The following is a 21,005-nucleotide window of genomic DNA, read 5'->3' on the forward strand; positions in this document are numbered from 1 at the left end:
ATGCATCCTCTCTCTTTATTTGCATTAAACCAAGAGCTATGGATCCAGGTCTGATACAATGCAGAACGACAGAGTTATTTTGCCAGGCCAGGCTCAGTATCATACACTGATACTGTCCCAAGGAGTGGAGCAAATGCCCGTTGTTCTACCCACTTAGACTACGCAGAGGCCAGAGATAGAATCAGGAATAGACCCAGAAGTCCTGACTCCTAGCCCTATCTGCTCTAACCACTAGACCAGGGGTCGGCAGCCTTTGAGAAGTGGTGTGCCAAGTGTTCATTTATTTACTGTAATTTAAGGCTTTGCGTGCCAGTAATACATTTTACATTTACAGGGGCCGGCGGATGCAACCCCAGACCAGCAGCGGGCTGGTGTTCCATCCACTGGCCCTGCTCAGGCTGCTGCTGGCCCGGGGTTCTGTCCATCCAGGCCGGCAGCGGGCTGAGTGGGGCAGGCGGCCAGGACCCTGGCTGGCAGCAGAGTGCCACTAAAAATCAGCTCACATGCCGCAGGTTGCAGAACCCTGCACTAGACCCCTGTGTCCCAGAGCTGGCAATAGAATCCAGAAATCCTGACTCCTAGCACCCCCCTCTCTAATCCACTAGATCCCACTCCGTTCCCATAACCAGAAATAGTACCCAGGAGTCTTGTGCTGTAACCTATTTGCATCCCAGAGCTGGGAGGGGACTATGTTCCAGAAGTCCTGACTTCCCTTCCCCCACTGCGCTAATCATTCAACCTCTCTGAGTCAGGACTAGACCTGTAGTTCCATTGGAGTCAATGGGTCCAGATCCCCAGCTGATGTAAATCAGCCATAGCTCCACTGGAATTAATGGAACAGATCCTCAGTTGGTGTCACTCCATTGGCAACAGTAGGGCCAGATCCCCAGCTGGTGTAATTTGGGCAAAGTTTCTTTGGAGTAAAGGGGCCAGATGCCCAGCCTAGTGTAAAGGGGCATCACTCCACTGAAGTCAGTGGAGCTCTGCCCATTTACACCAGCCACGAATATGGTCCAAACTTTCTGTCCCATCTGGGATGAAGATAATTTTAGGGCTAAAAGAATGAACCCTTCAGCAGATACAGAGCCATAATGGGAGTCCTCCATTGGAGAGGTGGTGATACCATGGGCAGGAGATGAATGGGTCATCCCAGACCACCACCTTAACGGGAGTCGGCATTTATTAGGCAGCATGAGTGTTCTGTTTACACCCCATGGAAACAGACGTGATGGTAATTGAAATTGTTTAAACATTTCCTCTGACCCAAGGGCTCTGGTATTCAGGTATGTGAAAAATGGCCATGGGCCTCTCTACAATGGGAGCTGAATGAAACACATTCCATCCACAGCCATTAGATTTATAGGGTGAGGTTTCCATAAAACACAGCTGTTTATGAGATTTGGGTTGGGAACCAACTTATTGTCAGATGGCAGGAGGTCGAGTGTTAATCAGCTGTGGTGGAAAGGGAGGGAGCCTTCTAACAGTGCCGACCTGTGTGTTTGTTGCAAGTGTGTGTGAGCAGGAGTGTGTGAGAACATCTGCCTGAGTGAATGAGTGTGTATGTGTGTGTGTGAATGGGACCGGGTGTATGCATGAGTGTAAGTGTGAACATGCACACGAGTCAGTGTATGTATGAGTGCGAGTATCGGAGTGTGCGCACACGCATGTGTGTGTGTGAGAGAGAGACTTCAAAGACTGAGGAATCTGCCATTTATTTGTTCTGACTCCCCTGCAGCCTCTCTCTGCTCTGCAGCACTGCACAGAGCCAGGCCCTGTGAGTGTACTGCTGTGTACAGAAACATGGGTGACACTTTGAGCAGAGGACTACCTAACCCAAGGGGCCCCCTCTTGCATCACACCATCAGGCTTCCTGCAGCATTGCCGGCCCCATTGTCTGCAGAAGAATCTTCTCCTTTTGCTCGTCATTCTTTAGGTCTCTGGCCCTTTTCCTTAAAAAAAAAAAAAAGAGAGAGAGAGAGACACACACACACAAATAAATATTGAGCCAGATCTTCTGCTGTTTTGAATTGGCCTAAGGCCACAGCTGGCCACTGACTTCAATGGAGCTATGTCCGATTTTCACTAGTTGGTGATCTGGCCCATTGACTCCAACTGAGCTTCATTTATTTACACCACCTGGAAATCTGGCCTCATTCACTTCAGTGGCACTACAACCAATTTACACCGGCTGGGGATATGGACGTGTTGACTCCAGTTGAGCTCTGGCTTATTTACCCACCCTAACTGAGACCAGGACTCCAGTGGGTCAGATTGGACAGACATGTAATAGGAGACAGTCCCTGCCCTAAAGATCTTATGATCTAAAAAGGAAGAATAGACAAAGAGTGGGAGGGGAAACAGGGGCACAGAGTGACGGGAGTGAAACCCAGTCTCCTGACTCTCAGTCCAGCACTAACCCATTCTGCTGTTAAGGTGGGAAGTGTCAGTTCTTCTCTTACTATAGTGTAGTTATATTGGATCCAAGGCAGTTTCTTCCCATTTATACGAGAGAGAGAAGGCTCAGACTAACTACTGTAGGAGGGGACACAATCAAAATGAAGTGAAACTGGACTAACCCTCTCTCCACTTCTTCTATGGTGTCAGGCAATGGCACATTGAGGGTCTCTGGCAGGAATATAGCAGCGATGCCTGAGATTATAGGAGCTGTCCCATATATAATTGGTGGGAAGTATGGGAAATATTCCCCCGTCACCCTTACCACCGGAGCCACTATGCCGCCCACACGAGCCATGGTGCTTCCAAGCCCCATGCCGGTCTGTCTGCAAGTGTAGAAAACAACCTTTAAAGAAGAAATCATAAAATCATGATAATATTGGACTGATTCTGGAAAAGACCAGACTCAATCTGCCCATGGACTTTTTTCTCCCCTTGGTCTGCTCAGAAATGGCCTTTGATCAGAACCGGCTTTCCTTATTTCTACAGCCAGTTAGGAACTTCCCTTCATCAGGAAATGCAGTTTCTGCAAAAGTGAATTTTGCTGTGGGAAAAAGGTCACATTTTTGCCAATTTAAAAAAAAAATTCTGTCAGGGTAGGGAGGGATCAAAACTAAATGTTTGGGGTTGACTTTAATCTTTGAGGCTATCCCCAAACTGAGGTCAGGACTCACTGTGACAGGAAGGCTGATGCTGTACAATAGGATTATAGTCTGTAAATACCTGGGTGGGGAGAAGTGATCTCCTAGCAGAGATGCTTCCTTTGAGGCATCAGAAAAAAGGGCAAATGAGAGATCCAAGGGCTGGGAGTTGGAGCTAGACCAATTCAAACTGGAAACAAGGTGCACATTTTTAACAGGGAGAAAGTTTTGAAAATGGGACTTAGGTCATGCAGAAAATGTTACTTTAGGCCTAAGACTAGAACTGAGGGAAAATTTTCCACTGGAACAGTTTGCCGTTGGAAAATGGTGATTCAACAACAATGAAATATTTAATGGGAACATAATGATTTCGTCAAAATTTTCAATGAAAAATGATTGAAACATTTCATTTCAGTGAGGTCGAAGGGCTTTGTTGTTTTTCTTTTTGCCCTGGTGGAGCCTTGGGAGCCCAAGGATGGGAACAGGAGAAGCCTTACATTGGGGGTGGGGGAGGCAGGGGCGGCTCTACCTTTTTGGCCGCTCCAAGCAGTCATGCGCGGGAGGCGCCCCGGAGCCGCGGGAGCAGCGGACCTCCCGCGGGCATGACTGCAGAGGGACCGCTGGTCCCGCGTGGCTCGGCTGGACCTCCCGCGGCTGCGGACGGCTCGCGGGTCCGGCGGCTCCGCTTGAGCTGCCGCAGTCATGCCTGCGGCAGGTCCAGTCGTCCCGGGGCTCCGGTGGACCTCCCGCAGGCATGACTGCGGCAGGTCCGCCGGCCCAGCCTGCCGCCCTCCCCCCCCCCCCCCCCCGGCGACAGGGGACGGGCCGCTCCTCGACTCGCAGCGGCAGGATGAGCTGGGACCCAGCCTTTTGCCGCCCCCTAGATTTTGCCGCCCTAGGCACCAGCTTGTTTTGCTGGTGCCTAGAGCCGCCCCTGGGGGGAGGGCAAAGGTCAATCGACTCACCTATTTCCCTCCTCCGGCCAATGGAAGGAAAGAAACCTCCTCCCTCCCAGGTGCGTTCTTTAGCTAATCAGATATACAGAAAGTGCAGGGCTTGAAAATATTGAACGGCCTTTATCAAAACGGTTCAACAGGGACTTACTGAAATAATAACCAATTTATCATTTTGATTATTATATTAATCAATAAGATGAAATTCAATAAGGACAAGTACAAAGTACTAGTGTCATGGGACATGCCTGCCTTGTAGCACCCCGTGCTGCTTGAGTGTGGTGCTGCAAGCATTCTCTGCCTCAGTTTCCTCCTCCTCTGGCTTTCCTGTCTCTCCTGGGGGTTCACATGGCTCAGCCCTCTGGCTGGCTCACTCAGGGTTCAATCATCCCTTGAGGTAACAGAAGTTCAAACACAATCAAAAGTTCTTTGTCCCCACCTGGGCTCCCCTTCAGCCCACCCATCAGACTCAGTTCCCAATCCTTTCTGGGTTACCCTTCGGTCTGTCTTTGGCTGTGGGACACAGCCCGGACTCCTTCCCTGGAACCTTTCACAGTCTCCTTCAGACCCTTGCTCAGGACCTTCCACAGAGTTCTTCCAACATCTGACCAGGACCAGCCAAGGCGGGGGCTAGCTAAATTGGCACAGGTGTGGCTGAGCTCAATTACCCTTAAAGGGCCAGGTGATCTGTGACAACTGCATGTAAGACGGAAAAATCAAAAGCACATATACAAAATGATGAATAGCTGGCTAGGTGGTCGTACTGCTGAAAACGATCTAAGGGTTATAGTGGATCACACGTTGAATGAGCGTCAACAGTGACATGATGTGAAAAAGGCCACTGTGATTCTGGGATGTAACAGGAGTGTTGTATGTAAGGAACAGGAGGCAATTGTTCCACCCTACTCGGCACTGATGATGCCTCAGCTGGAGTACTGTGTCTTGGAGAGAGTCCAGAGGAGACCAACAAAAATGATCAGCGGATTAGAAAACCTGACCTATGAGGAAAGGTGGGTAGAACTGGGCATGTTTAGTCTAGAGAAGACTGGAGGCAGGGGAATGGGGAAAACACATAAGTCTTCAAATATGTAAATAGTTGTTATAAAGAGGATGATCAATTGTTCTCCATGTCCACCAAGGTTAGGACAAGGAGTCAGTTTAGTTTGCAGCATGGGAGATTCAGGTTGGGTTTTAGGAAAAAACTTTCAAACTCTAAGGATAGGAGCAGGTTACCAACAGAGGTTGTGGAATCCCCGTTCTTCATATTTTTTTAAGAACAGTTAGACAAATACCTGTCAGGGGTGGTGTAGGTATACTTAATCCTGCCTCAGCATGGGGGGATAGACTAGATGACCTCTTGAGGTCCCTTCCAGCTCTACATTGCTACGATTCAGTGGTTTATATAATAGAATGTGATATAATAGTTGAAATGATAAATCAGTTACTGTTTTGATAAGTCCTTATTGAAATGTTCATAGAGTTTAAGGCCCAAAGGGACCAGTAGATCTTCTAGTCTGACCTCTGGTATAACATGAGTTGTTAAATTTCACCCAGTTACCCTATGTTGAACCCAATAACCTGAGTTTCAATAAGGTTGTTCAGATATTTCTGAAATGAAATTTTTTTGGAATTTTCATCTCAAAAGAAATTTTGAAATGTTGGAACTTCCTTTGGAATGGAAATTCGGAGCTCTGGTTCCAGCTGCGCCTGAGAAGCCCTGTCTTGAGTAAAGCGCTGACCCCCTAACTTAAGTAAAGCATTGGGTAGATTTTCATCTAACGCAGAAATAGATGAGTTGCTGCAGTAGGTACCTGATGACTGTTGGGTACAGCTCGCCGGTATAGAGGTACAAACAGTTAAAGGAAGAGGCTAAGCATCCTTTTCCAAGCACTGCCAGGGATGTACGTAAGGCCTTCAGCTCTTGTGGGGGGACATAAAAAGATGAGAGTTAATGGTCAGTGCTGGTAGCAGTCATGAAGGGGATCAGTTGCTGAAACAGTCCTAGCCAAGGCTGGTCACTCAGTGCCTATATACAATATGTATCCGAGATATGGCCAGAGTAACACTATGATCTATAAAAGAGATGTCTACATTAGAGATAGTCAGAAATTTTCCATCAAAACTGTTCTTTTGATGGAAAATTGGGGTTTTCAACCAAACAAAGTTTTCACAGAGTGTGTCTGCCTCCCACAGACAATATCATTTTTTGTGTGTCAAAAAATGAACGCCCGAAAGTTGAAATATTTTGATGCTATTCTAGTGCCACATGGGAGTTGTAGTTCAGTTGCCTCTTGTCCCCATTCTCCTTTGTGGGCCTGGCTCCCTGACTGGACAACATCTCCCATGATACTCCTGTTCTGCTCCCAAGGGGATCACTCCCTCTGCCACTTTAAGGAGACGTGGGGCCATAGGTCAGGGTTGGACTGTGGGGGTCGAGGTCGGGTCATGCAGTGGTGGGTTGTGGAGGGGAGGCATAGCTGTGGGGAGGTAAGGCCATGAGGTCAGGTTTGGCTATGGGGGCAAGGCTGTGGAGAGAACTTTGGCTGTGGGGGAGGGGTTCAGCCAAAGCTGCAGGGCCACGGGGTGAGGTTGGATTGTGAGGGTGGGGCCATGAGCCAGGAGAGGCCTCTGGGGTAGGGTATTGGGTCAGGGGAAGCCCCTGGTGGTATGGCCGTAGGGGTGGATTTGGGCTCTGAGGGCTGTGGCCAGGGGGAAATCATCTTGGGAGTAGGCTGTCCTATGTCATGGTATGACTAGGGTCCCAGGTAATCTTCATTCAGCCCCATCTCTCCCCTGGCTGCTGCACCCTGAATGCCCACCTCGTGGCACAAATATGTTGGCCAGGATCGCCAGCCCGGCCAGGATGACGGAAGCTGCCTGGGTGAAGCGCCGGCCGATGAAGCTCATCCCGATGGCAGCGCCCAGCTTGGCTGGGATGTCAATGGAGCCAAAAGCCACCTGGATGAGATAAATGTTGAAGCCGAAGTGCTGCAGGTCCATGGCCAAGCCATAGAAGGCAAAGCTGGTGGCAAACCTGTGAATGGTCATTGGAGGGGGGATGTAAATATACAGTGGGGCCAGATTTATCCCTGGTGTAACTAACTCCGATGGGAAAAGGGACAGGGGGATCTTGACTGGCCACATGTTTTTACCTCCAATGAATCATGGTTGGCATTGGGGTCTGCACTGACTCTGAGGAGAGGGTGCCCCCTACTGAGCCCCCCACCCCTCTCCCTGCAGCACAGCGCCCCCTAGTGCTGCACTGGGGCCTCGGGGTTAGAAAGAAAGAATAGAGCACACCTACCAGACACTAGATATGCAGCAGGATATCCTGCGTACGTTGGGTGTGCGGACCAAACTGTACAACGTGTAGGAAGATTGTGCCAAGGCCATTTCCTTCTCCATGTTGGATTTCAAGACCTAGGGAGAAGAGACAGTAGGAAAAATAATTCTGGTGTATTATCCTGCTGCACCCTCCTCATTGTGTTCAGCACATTTGATATGCTCCATTGGAGAAAATGGGGCCAGATCCCCAGCTGGTATAAACCAGTTGTTGCGCTTTTGAAGTCAATTGACAATGAAGCTGAGGATCTGGCCCATAGGGTGTAGCAGAAATATGCAGTGAGGGGAGGCAAAGATGTGCGATGCGAATGATTAGAGCTCTGGAGAGACTCCCAGGAGACTGAAAGGATTGGGAATGTTTACCACAGCAAGTGGGGACCTGATAAAGGGCTACAAAATAACGGATAGATAAAGAATAGTCTGCCAGCGTTTGAGATAGGATGAGAACCCAGAAGTCCTGATTCCCAGTTCCTAGCTCTAACCAGTAGGCATCGCTCCCCTCCCAAAGTTGGGAATGCAACCCAGAAATCCTGATTCCCAGCCTCCTCCAGCTCTGACCACTAGACCCTGCTCTTCTCCCAGAGCCTGGAATGGGACTCCATGCTAGCTACTATCAGAGACAGGATACTGGGTTACACAGATCACCGGTCTAATCCAGTCAGGCAATTCCTGTGACGGCCGAGGAGCTGTTTTAAAATGTTTGCACCATTCCATTTAGAGGAAACAAAAGCAGACCAGGAATGTGGGTAAGCTCAGCACAGAAGAAAACATACAACCAATCCTGCATCCCCCTCTAGTGTCCATCCAAGAGCTATCGCTTGGCTACAGGAGGTGGCACAACGCTGAAGTGATCCTAACGCAGACTTAAGAGAAAAAGCAGAACACAGAGACTTTCCTGATTTTTTTAAAATATGTTCATCCAGTTACATATGAACTTAGATAGATACAGATAGAGGGGTATGTATGCAGATAGATCGGATCACTTCATCCACCACTGAAATGCTCTGGGTTAGAAAGCAGAAGCTGTTTAACAGCTCATAATAATGCTACTCAACCTTAGGACAGAAGATGAAGATAATTTGACTTTGGTGGGTTTTCCTGGGACATTAGTCCTGGGATAATTTGGTCTGAAGTGTTAAAGCTGAAATTCTCCCTTGTGCTCTAGCCTAGATGCCACTGAAGTGAGGGCAGCTTTATCCCTGGGGTAACTAACCCCATTTGGAAAAGGGCCCAGGGACCTTAACTGACCACATATTTCCACCTCCAGTGAATCATTGTGGGTCACTGGGGTCGGCACTGACTGTAAGGGGACAGCGCCCCCTGCTGGGGCCCCTCCACCTTACTCCTTGTAACACTGTTCCCTAGCATGGCACTGGGGCATCAGGGCTACCATGGATTCCAAGGAGAAAGTGCCCCCTGCTCAGCCCCACATCTCGTAAGCCATTGTCTTAACATAATAGAACTGTTAGTATTGAAACACACTGCAATCTATTGTGAAATACAAGTAGCATAGTTTGTACCCAAAGGCATTTTGTGTCCCTGTTTATCTTCGAGAAACAAGCAGCTGAGATCATGAAAGGGCAGGAATTACTAATCTTAGTTCAGTCCATTGGCATGAGCATCAGAATTCTTATTAGTGCTAAGACCTCACAGTCTTATCTTTCTGCACATCTTAAGAGGTTTACTTTTGCAAATGAAACTGCTTCTTTCTGCAAGTCAGAATCATGGGACTTTACCAGGCATATTAATGACAATGATTTTCAGGTTGGAAAAACAACAGACTCTTGTCCTTTGGAATGAATTAGAAATCAGAATTCCAGCACAAAAGGCAAACAAATGTGTAGTCTGATTTTGATCACTGGACTAGGGCCAGAATTTAAGCATCATTGGAAGCATGCTGGATTTATATCATCCATATATTAAATTAATGTCAGCAAATATCCCAGATCAGTAAGTGTGGTTATTCAGATGACCTTGAGAAGCTTGTATTTGGATAAGGCTAGAGGGGTTATTGGGCTCAATACAGAAGTAACTGGATGAAATTCTGTGGCCTGAAATATATGGCATGTCTGGCTAGATGATCTGGTGGTCCCTTGTTTTGGCCTTAAAATCTATGAATGATGATTTGAGGGCTGGAAAGAATGCCTTAGAGTGAGCGACTGAAGGAGCTCAACCTGTTTATTTTATCAGAAGGAGGATCAAGAGGTGACTTGATTACAGGGTATAATCCTGGGAAGAAAATATCAAGTATTAAAGGACTCTCAAGAAAGTGAAAGGCAGACCAAGAACCAGTGGCTGGAAGCTGAAGCCAGACAAATTCAAATTAGAAATGAAGCAAAAAATTTTAACAGGGAAGGTGACTCACCATTGAAACAAACTCCCAAGAGAAGCGGTGCATTCCCTATCTCTTGATGTCATCAAATCAAGACTGTCTGCCTTCCTGGAAGATGCTTTAGTCACACAAAAGTTACCGGGCTCAATACAGTAGTAACTGGATGAAATTCTATGGCCTGGGTTATGCAGGAGGTCAAACTAATGGTCTAATGGCCTTAAAATCTATGAGTCCATGGACCAGCTCCTCAGCTGATATAAATCGACATAGACACATTAACTATGCTGATTTTCTCTAGCTGAGCACCTGGCTGCCAAAGCCTAAATGGATTGGATGACAAAGTTTGAGGGGTGTATTCTGCTTTCAGTTGCACCAGTGTAAATTTGGAATAACTCCTTTGACTCTGGATTTACAGCAGGGTAAACAAAAACATCATCTGGCCCACAGTGTATTGCAGAATCTCCAACACTCCTCCCAAGGTGAAATTAATTCCTGTGCAGCACAAAGCTTATGTACCAGTTGTTACATTTAAGTCCTTAAAAACATAGTTTAGATGGGATTTAAGTGCTGCACAGAATTTGTGCTAACTCAGGGATGAATTTCACCTTAATATAATCTGTGTATAGCCATCAAATGTTGTGAAGCTCCACAATGAAATTTTATGCATGTTATTTAAATGCCAGGGTGATGTTTATCCCCATGGACTTCTGGATCCCAGCCTCATGCACGATCCCTTGGGACAAATTTCAAGGCGGAATTGTCGTGTTCACACTCTCGCTCTACTAGGTAAGATTTGACCTGAGCCAATGGCATGCATGAGAAAGCTGCCGAAGAGCTGGGTGGGAAACAGTTTTCCCATCCCTGGAAAATTTTGGAGATCTCAAATTTTTCTGATCCCAAATCAGTATGAGAAGACAGCCTCAAAAATTTTCACAAATTGACAGTATGAAAAAAAATTGAGTTTGAATCAATTGAAACATTATTTTGACATTTTCAAAATGTTTTATTTCAATTTTGACATTTTTTCTATTTAAAATTTTAAACTATAATTAGCAAAAATGTTGAAACTGAAAATATTGAATTTTTCTTTTAAAAAATGTTTGAAATAGGAATTTTGAAACTTTTTTCCAAAAACTTCAAAATGATAAATTTGTTGATTTTCCAACAAAAATAAGTTTAGTTGGAAAATTCCTGACCAGTTCTACTGCTAAATGCATGAGTGTCATGCAATGATGCATGAATAGATCTGGACAGAAAATGTGGGAGTTTTTTCCCACGCAAAATTTCAAATTTTCAGTGAAAATTCAAATACTGAAACAGACTAGAAATGGAAATATTTCTGTTTGGGAATGCTGCCCTGGTGCCTCATGGAAGTTGTAATTCAGGTGTCTCATGCTCCCATTCTTCTCTACAGGCCAGGCTCCCTGGTTGGACTATATCTCCCATGATGCACCATCTTGGAGAGATGAGGTGGTGCATCCTGGGCACTTCTGACCCTAGTGCATCATACAGTTCAGAGGGCCAGCTGCAAGCCTACACATCACTTAAGTCCTCAGGGATACCATCCTTATTGCACATAAGATATGATTATCTGTGGTTTCTTTTGATGGTGCAACAATTCCATTCATCTCTTTACCTCAGTATTGAGCTTGTCTCCTTCTTCTTTTTTTCTATTTATCTGAGCAACTTTCTTAAGCACCTGGACTGCTCGGTCCGATTTTCCTGATAGAACCAGCCAGCGAGCGGACTCTGCAAACCACCTGCAAAATGAGCAGCAATGCCAAGAAACAATGGAGTGCTTCCTTCTTTCCAGTTGGGTTCTCTTTGTAGGAATTTGCGGCTCATGGGAATTAGGGACACAGCCGTGGGTAGAGCTAAGAGTTTGTGGGGAAGATTCTGAGAAGAAGTTACACTGTTGCAAACACAGAGAAGCTCCACCAAGTTGTTGTTATTTCCATTATAGTAGGACCTACAGCTCCCAGCTGAGTTTGAGCCGCTACAGTACTAGCCCTTGAACATATGCATTTTCTGCACTGACAGGTACAGATGACTGCCTTGGATCCAAAGACAGTCACAGACCTTGGTAAAGCCAATGGGTGTGCCCAGCACATTCTTTCAGGACCAGTCAAGCTCCTTTATGTAGTAAAGACAGTTGCAAACAATGGGGGCATTAGGCTGTGTAGCAGATCACAGCTAAATCAGATGGGTATCTAAGAGTGAGATCAGAATCTTGCCCTGTGAACCTATCAACAATGCACTTACCAGGAGTAGAGAAAGAAGATGAAGAAGGGCATAGATGCGGTGAATTGTAACCAGCGCCAGTCCGGGAGGGCATATGCCAAGCCTGCAAGAACAATCTGCCCAATGGTAGCGCAGTATCCCACCACCGTGCCGGCTATGGTCCGTACATTGATTGGCACCCACTCAACAACTGGAAAGGAAGGCACCCAGACCAAAGGGGTTAATACAAGAGCTGGGCAAAATGTTTTGGACTCACAGTTTATTTACTGAAAAATACAGGTTCAGGTTGACCAAAACTATTTGCAAATTCGGTTTGAGATCGCTGCTCCGGGCCAGTGGGAGCTGCTGGAAGTGGCGCGGGCTGAGGGACTTACTGGCTGCCGCTTCCAGCAGCTCCCATTGGCCCAGAGCCGCGATTCGCGGCCAGTGGGAGCCACGGACCTGCGGACGGGGCAGGTAAACACACCGTCCCGTCCCGTCAGGGGCTTTCCCTACAGAAGCAGCGACCCCTGTTTGAGAAACCCTGACTTAGGTTATGTCTGCACTACACAGCGTTTAGCGACGTGGCTGTGTCGCCACAGCCGTGCTGCTAAAAGTCGTGCAGTGTAGCCACTGTTTGTTGGCTCTCTTGCTGATCGAAGGTTTTTTTATCTCCAATAAGTGGTGTTTGCGCTGTTGTCAGGAGAGTGCTCCTGCCAACAACGCGCTGTTCACACATGATGCTTGTTGCGGCAAAACTTGTCTTTCAGGGAGCAGGGGGGTGGGGGGAGGGGTTAACACCTCTGAAAGACAAAAGTTTTGTCGTTCAATTGCCAGTGTAGACATAGCCTTAGGAATCATGCACCAGAACCCCATTGTGCTAGGTGCTGTATACACCCACAACAAAGAGATGAGTTTAAAATATAAGACAAAAGACAACAGCTGGATGCAGAAAGACAGATGGGGGAGACACCAAGAAACAATGAGACTGTGCTGGTCAGCACAGTCGGCAGTGGTCTCTGTACACCACCCTTTGTCTCCTATTCCACTTTCCCACCCTTTGTGTATTTTAAACCATAAACTCTTCAAGGCAGGAACTGTTGCTCACTATGTGAATGGACCAGGCCCAGCACAATGGATGCCCTGATCTTGACTGGAGTCTGTGCAGCACCAGGCACGATCAGGGGCTGTCAGCACCCAGCACGCTGGGGGCCCTGATCTTGGGGTCTGTTTAGTGCCTGGCACAATGGGGCCCCCGGTTTCAGTCAGAACTTCTAGGTGCTACCATAACAGAGACTGTTTTAGCGCCATTAATATTAGAATGGACCGACTCAAACCCTCACCCACAATTCCAAAACAAACTTTTTTTTAACATGTCCTTAATTGCAAAGTATTATTATTGTAATCCAGTGATGCTACAATGCTGGTCTCCCTCTGAGACACCCTCCTGGCTTGGGCTGAATATAAGCAGAAGTGATGCATGCAAACCCAGGGATAAATATTTGTATGCTGGAGCCAGGTCAAAACCAACAAGAGCAGGAAAACAGCATCCAAAAATGAAAACCAGGCATTTGAGGGCAGGGGTGGCTGCAAAGCAATGCTGGGAGTCCTGTATAACAACGCACCATTAGCCTGCGTAACTCACTGTCATAAAAGCAGCAAAGAGTCCTGCTCCAATATGTCTGTTAGTCTATAAGATGCCACAGGACTCTTTGCTGCTTTTACAGATCCAGACTAACACGACTACCCCTCTGATCACTGTCGTAAGTTCCCCTTGAGGCTGAGACCTTAGCAGCATTCAAAAGAGGAATCAGATATTTGCCTGGAAAACGAGAACATTGAGAATCCCAAAAGAAAAAAAAGTAGGTTACTTAGGAACCATCTTTTTGTTCCGTGTTTGTGCAGCACCTAGCACAACAGGGTGCTGGTCCATGAGTGGGGCTCCTAGGTTAGTGCTCTTAGGTTACTGCAATATGAATAATAATAACCTGGGTCCTAGGATACACAATTATAATGTGATCTGTTCTGAGCAGCTATCGAGAAGACAGTGATAAAAAATACCAGCCCCTAATCTGCATTGCCATTGTTAGCTCAGGTGCTAAAAGAGAAGTGGGGGATTGTTAGATCGCTCACAGCGCATACCAGGGACGTGTGTCTTGCCTTCTGGCTGGGCTGGGTCATGAGAAGTAGGACAGCAGCTTCACAGCTCTCCCAGTTAATGAGGGCTGCTGGGGCTTGAGAGGTAGGTTGGCCTCTCAGGGGGACTCAAGTGAGCTGGGTTTGGTTCCTGGCTCTGGCACAGGATCCCTGTGTGATGGTAGGAAAATCAAACCCCTCTGAACCCTCGTCTATAAAATGGGGACAATAATTCTTCCTTTGTCTATTATAAGCTCTTTGGGGCCGGGACAGTCTCACTATGTGCACATGTAACCTAGAGCTGCGTGCATGAGTCTCTATGGGCTGAGCTAAAGAACTCATTAGCTTGGAGGTTCTCTGGGTCAATTCCCAGCCCCAAGTCACTAAGATGGTGGCTGTCCGTTAAGCAGGGCTCTGTGGCTGGAGCAGAGTTATATCCTCTTTGCAGCAGACACAAAGAGGGAGGTAGACATCCAGTGCGTCGAATAATGGGGATCAGATCTCAGGGCTGCTAGATGCTACTGTAATATTAATATTGAACACACTGTAATGATCCTCTGATTTTACTTAGTGCCTCTGGGTGCTATTATAATACTACTAATAACCTGTCCAAGCTAATGTGGCTCTGATCTTCATAAGGTGCTACTGTAATATTCCTAATATGCACGCTATACTGGGTCATCAAGGTGCTACTGTAACACTACCAATTATACACACACCAGAATGGGGCTTCTAGGTGCTACTGTAATACCAGAAATAATGTGCACATTGTGTTGGGGTCTCCTAGGAGCAACCGTAATGCAGGTAGTTATAACCAGGGTGAATTTTCCCAGGTTAAAAACAAGGAGCAGTGGAAGAAGGTCCCTTACCCAGTGACATACAGTTGAGGATGATCCCAGAAAGGGCCATCCCAACCAGGAAGCGGAAGACGCAGTATGCGGTGAAATTGGGCGAGAAGGCAGTGCAGGTGCCCGAGACAGCCATCTGCAGGTAAGACCAGCTCAGGAGAGCCTTCCGCCCGAACCTGTGGCACAGGAAGGCATGTTAATAGCTGTGCTGGGGTCTGGTGACTGATAGATTCCTGTATATGCAGAGCCACAGAACCCTGTGGATAGGTGGGGACAGCATTGATGCGACCACACCTGGCAATCTGCATTCAGTCCTGGGCACGTGGATACAGATTATCTATTTTATCTAATCTAATCTCTGTGTGTTCTGACCTAGCCTGTAAGGTGCTCAGGGGAGAGTAAGCACAAATGACCAGGGCCCCGGAGGGACTGACCCACAAGGCAAGGCTATAAATGAGTTAAATGCGGCTAAGCAATGACTACAAGGGGCCGTGGATCACCATCTCAAGTGTAGGGGAAAGGGTAAACCGCAAGCACTGAGAGGAGTTGCTTTCTGGCCTCTGCAGCATGGAAAACAATGGGAGTCGTGCCTTTGGCTTCAATGGGCACACGATCATGCAGGGAGAGGGAATGCAACTAGAAGGAAGAGGATGAACATAAGCAAAGGAAAATGTAGCAACTGCCAGGCCGTGGGTCAGATCCTCAGCTGGTATGAATGGGCCTCATCCAATGCTCATTGAATACAATAGGAAAATGCTTGTTGGCACCAATGAGTGGTGCCGATTTACACCAGCTAGGAATCTGGCCCCACTGACTCCAGGGGAGTGATGCTGTTTTACTCCAGCTTTGCATCTGGACACACTAGGCTATTAGACTCTGGGATTATTCTACCCCATGGGTAAACCTCATCTCTGAAGTCAACATTTAACTATTCAGTTCACTGCCTGGACTTTTGCCCTTAGCCCCAGCAGATACCATTCACCTCATGGCTGCTGCTTTCTGGGCCCCTGTAGCTGCTCTCAGAGCGGGGAGGAGGAAGAGCCTTTCAGAGACCCACCTGTCTGCTAAGCTTCCAAACACGAGCGCTCCCACCAGCACCCCAGCCATGTAAATTGACTGAGCCATCTGTCCGAGCGTCCGCAGGTTACACACCAGGTCCCACTGCAGGCGGGGGAGGAAAGGGGATCAAGACATTGTCAGAACAAGCCGCTCATACCCACACAAGGAGGAAACAGCCAATGTTATGGATGGGGGGAGTATTTAACTTAGCAGACAAAGGTATAATGGAGAGCTGGGATGGCTGGTCTCTAGGGGCTAAGGCAGTGGTTCTCAAACTTTTGCACTGGTGACCCCTTTCACACGGCAAGCCTCTGAGTACGACCCCGCTTATACATTAAAAACACTTTTTAATATATTTAACACCATTATAAATGCTAGATGCAAAGCGGGGTTTGGGGGTGCAGGCTGACAGCTCACAACCCCCCATATAATAACCTTGCAACCCCCTGAGGGGTCCCGACCCCCAGTTTGAGAACCCCTGGGCTAAGGGGAATTATCCCCAGCAGTTCTGTAATGACCATATTAGGTGATTGATGGACTTCAGGGTGCAGTACTGCTTGCTGCCAGTGGGAGGTGGAATGCCTCAGGCTGCAGGTAGCAAAAGGGGGAGGCATAGAGCAAGAGGTCACGAGGCTGCTGCCTCTGCTCCTGCAGCCCCACCAACAGCTTTGAGCACCAGAAACCCTTGAAGCAGAGGAAAGGTGGCCTCGTGACAATGCGCTGGCCTGGGACTCAGGAGAGCTGGGGTCTGGTGTAGGCTCACCTGCTGTGTGATCTTGGGTAAGTTGTTTCCCCTCCCACCCACTGTCTGTTTAGATTGTTGGCTCTTCAGGGTAGGGACTGTTTCTCTCACTGTCTGTGCATTGCCTGGCACAATGGGGGCCCCCATCTCAGTCAGGGTCTGTGCACTACCTGGCACAAGGGGGCCCTGATCTTAGTTGGGGTCTTGAGGCACTACAGATACTTTAATAACAATAATGATTTTATTGGCACCATTGCATTTGGTAAATAAGGTTACATTTAAACTAAAATTAATCCCTGCTTTGTATTTATATATTTTTTTAAATTGCAAGTAAATATTTAACTAACCAACAATCTGAGAATTGTCAAGGGCAGGGAAGTTTCTCTGTGTGCAGTCCTGCAGCTCAGCATTGGTTAAACAAGCAAACAGTACTTTGCTGTGTCAGTGGATTTGTTAACGGGGTGGCTCGCAGCTTGTATGAGGTCACATGTGTGAGTGATATAACTACTGGTGGATATTTAAATAAATGACCATCTTAGTATTTACTATTATGCAGCTGCATGGTGTTGCCTAGTGGTTAGAGCAGAGCATTGTGGGTCATAATTCCAAACTGTGGAATTACCTGTATTGGTTAAAGCAGGGACTGGGCCTAAGGACTCCTGGGGTTTAGTCCGAGCTCTTGTGGAGCAGTGGGGTCTAGTAGGCTAGAGTGGGGGGCTGGGAGTCAGGATTGCTGGGTTCTATCCATGGCTGTGGGAGGAGAGTGAGGTCTAGTGGTTAAATAGAGACTGGGCATCAGGTTTCCTGGGTTCTGCTCCTGGCACTTGGAAGGAGAATGTTCTAGTGCCTGGAGCACTAGGACTGGGATTCCTGGGTTCTATGGCAGCTTGTGTGATTCTAGGGGTTACAGGAGTAGGACTGAAAGCCTAGGACTCCTGGGTTCTGTAGCCAGCTCTCTGGTTGACACAACTATGACCTTGGGCAAGTCATGTCACCACCCTGTGACTCAGTTTCCCCATCTGTAAAATGGAGTTAATGGTACTACTACACACACAGCTCACAGCAATGGACAAGTTTGTAAAGCTCTTTGAATCATGGGAAGGGCTGAGTTTAATTATATCCAGCTACAGCCATTTCTAACCATCTGGCAAACAGTTACCAGAAACCCCTTTGATAATCTGAATGTTCCTTCCCAGGACAAATTGTCAGTAAATAATAGGAGCAGAAGGCATGTAGACCAACAGTATCTCATCATATATGACATTATTATTTTCTGTTTTAGCAGCAGGTAGAATCTCCAGCAAAGGGCAAAATCACTACTTGGTCCTGCTAGTGAAGGCAGGGGGCTGGACTCAATGACCCATGGGGGTTCCTTCCAGTTCTAGGAGATAGGTATATCTCCATTATTAAAAATTAAAACATGCAAATGCAGTAAAAGATAGCCCCCACCCTTAAGGGTTTACATTCCAAATAGACACAGGTGGGAGAAAGGAAGAATTATCCATGTTTTACCGATATGGGAATGTGAGGGACAGAGAGATGAAGAGATTGCCGGGTGCAGACCTAGTCACCCCATCTCACAAAGGATATTGCAGAACTGAAAGGGGTTCATTGGAGGACAACAAGAATGACCAAGAGCCTGAGAAACCCTCTTGTGGAGAGAGATTGAAAGGACTGGGATCATTTACCTTGCAAAGGAGTTGAATTAGAGGGGACAGGATAAAAGTCTATAAAACGACGAGTGGGAGAGACGCAGCAGATCAGGAGCATCTGTTCTTCCTGTCTCATAACAAGGGGATGTTCAATGAAATTAATAGATGGGAGTTCAAAACCGATGAGAGGAAATACACTTTTCCACATGATGTGGGATTAGCCTGTGGAACTCACTGCCACATGAAGTCATTGAGGGGAAGAAGTTAACAAGATTGAAAGAGGAATTAGACATTTCTATGGATATCAAGAACATCCAGAGTAATCATAACAACAAGGCTTCTGAGAGGGATATTAAACCTGGTACTTCAGGGCTTGTGTCGATCTCCAACTACTAAAGCTCAGGATGAGACCTATGTATGGGACAGGTTATCTCACATGGGGTTACTGCAGGGTTCTTACACCTGTCCCTGAAGCATCTGCTGCTGGCCATTGTCCAAGACAGGAGACTGGGCTGAATGGGCCTTAGGTCTGATCCAGTTGGGCAAATCCCGTAATTTGCCTAAGGTGACAGAGTAGGAATGGTTCAGAGACAGGAATTGAACCCAAGTCACAGTTCACTGGCTGGACCACACTTCCTCCTGCTCCTGTGCAATCAGGTGTAAATATTGATCAATAACACCCAAGCAATGCAGGGTTTCGCTGAGCAGCGATGAGCGCTTTTGGCCCTTCCTTACCTCCGTAATGATGGTGTTGGTGAAGATGCTCTTGTCGTAGGTCCACCCATCCGTGCATGGCTCTGTTTCCATCTCTGTCTCATTCGCGACGGTGGCGTTGGGATTTAGGAGCTGCCACTGGGTGGTGATGAACCGGCGACACTTCTCCGGCTCCCAGTCCCCATCCATGGGGATGGAGATCCTCAAGAGCTCTTTGGTGCTCAGCCTTTGAGTCACGTTTGTACCACCCGTGCTGTTGGCAGCGACCCGGATCTGGCAGTGGTGTCCTGGGACAGCAGCAGAAAAATTCTGCAGGAGGTTATGAGAGGCTGTCATTAAAACAGGGATAACCAGCAAAGCGACATGGATGATTTGAAAGCGGCCCATGCCGCCAATGCTGTCTAGGAGTTCGGCGAAACTCATGACGAACGGATCCACCGTTAACTCGCCTCCTGAGGACTTAAATGAGTTTCACAAACGGAGCTGCATTTGGAAAGGGCACCTCCTACAAAAGTTCCAGCTTTCTTTAGAGATCTGTCAAAGCACGACAGCTATAGCCAGCCACTTCCTACAGGAGAAAAGCAAAACTTGGACAGCTGCATGGGAAAGTTCAGTCTTATTGTCTCAGAAAAAAGTTCCCTTTATCACAACCCCACTAAATTCTTGCCTACAACGTTGAAACCGCTATCAACCTGGCATCCACCCCAAGATCTGGGGTCTCAGCGGGGATCCCAGTCTGTTGGAAGAAAATCTGAGCAACCTGTGGTGTGAACTTGGATCACCTCAGTTGGACTGTTTCGTTTTGGGATGCTGGAAACTGTGTATGTGTCGTGGTGGTAATGGTGGGGGGAGCTTTAGGAAATTGATTGGGTTAAATGGGTGCTTGTGTGGGTTATGTAAACCATAATCATCTTACTTGGGTTAAAGTTCTACTCTGGGTTTGAGGGATTAGCTTGAAGGGAAAGGGAGACAAAATCTCCTGATTCAGTAAATGTGGGACAAAGGGCAGTGTTTGCAAGGCATTAGGCTTCCAGTAACACAAGAGCACCAAGCCTGCTTTGCACTGGTTGATTATTATTGGCATTACAGTTAGAGGCTCCAACTCAGACTATTGTTCCATTGTATCAGGCGCTGCACAGACCCCAGCTGAGACGGGGGGCCCATTCTGCCAGGCACTGCACAGACCCCAGCTGAGACGGGGGGCCCATTCTGCCAGGCGCTGCACAGACCCCAGCTGAGACGGGGGGCCCATTCTGCCAGGCGCTGCACAGACCCCGACCAAGATCAGGGCTCCCATTGTGCTGGGTGCTGAAAAGATGACTCGTGGGACCAAATCCTGGGCTGGAGTAAATCAGCATGGCCCCACTGAAGACAATAGGTTTCTGTCAGCTGATGCTCTAACTCCGTATGCACCTCATCGAAGCTGGCTGGTGATGGAGGAGCGCTGGGGTCCCTGTGGAGGCAAATTGCTGGATAAAGATAGGGTAGAAACAGTGCATAAATCCATGGGAGAGAGGGGAGGACAACGAGAATGGCTGAGGGGAAAGGTTAAGGAAGTGCCTGCAGGGCTGGCTTAGGGAAAGCAGACCTGGCTTCTATCCCTGGTTCTGCTGCTGGGCAATTCACGTCTTTTCATCTCTTTGTTCTGTGTTTGTCTAATGCAATGGTTTTAAAACTTTTTTTCTGGTGACCCAGTTGAAGAAGATTGTTGATGCCTGCGACCCAACAGAGCTGGGGATGAGGGGTTTGGGGTGTGGGAGGAGCTCAGGGCTGGGGCAGAAGGTTTGGGTGCAGGGGTGAGGGCTGGGAATGAGGGGTTCAGGGTGCGGGAGCCGGTCAGGGCTCTGGGCTGGGGGTGCAGGCTCTGGGGTGGGATTAGGGATGAGGGGTTTGGGGTGCAGAAAGGGGTGCT

At 47.7% G+C, this 21,005-nt stretch overlaps 1 protein-coding gene across 1 annotated transcript in view; it reads right to left on the reverse strand.

Annotated features, from left to right (window-relative positions):
- Nucleotides 1–1,174: 1,174 nt before the first annotated feature.
- The window catches only part of LOC120369057, a 37,056-nt gene continuing 17,225 nt past the window's right edge, over nt 1,175–21,005 (reverse strand). Inside the window, exons 11-20 of the mRNA XM_039481948.1 lie at nt 19,115–19,559; nt 15,984–16,087; nt 14,948–15,102; nt 11,985–12,153; nt 11,359–11,482; nt 7,353–7,468; nt 6,868–7,082; nt 5,860–5,968; nt 2,577–2,780; nt 1,175–1,949 (exon numbers count right to left, since the gene is read on the reverse strand). Of these exons, the coding sequence (XP_039337882.1) occupies nt 1,862–1,949; nt 2,577–2,780; nt 5,860–5,968; nt 6,868–7,082; nt 7,353–7,468; nt 11,359–11,482; nt 11,985–12,153; nt 14,948–15,102; nt 15,984–16,087; nt 19,115–19,559 (1,729 nt within the window). The 3' untranslated portion in view covers nt 1,175–1,861. The remainder of the gene's footprint in view (nt 1,950–2,576; nt 2,781–5,859; nt 5,969–6,867; nt 7,083–7,352; nt 7,469–11,358; nt 11,483–11,984; nt 12,154–14,947; nt 15,103–15,983; nt 16,088–19,114; nt 19,560–21,005) is intronic.

This window comes from Mauremys reevesii, linkage group 7 (genome assembly GCF_016161935.1).
Source record: "Mauremys reevesii isolate NIE-2019 linkage group 7, ASM1616193v1, whole genome shotgun sequence".
Classification (NCBI taxonomy): domain Eukaryota; kingdom Metazoa; phylum Chordata; order Testudines; family Geoemydidae; genus Mauremys; species Mauremys reevesii.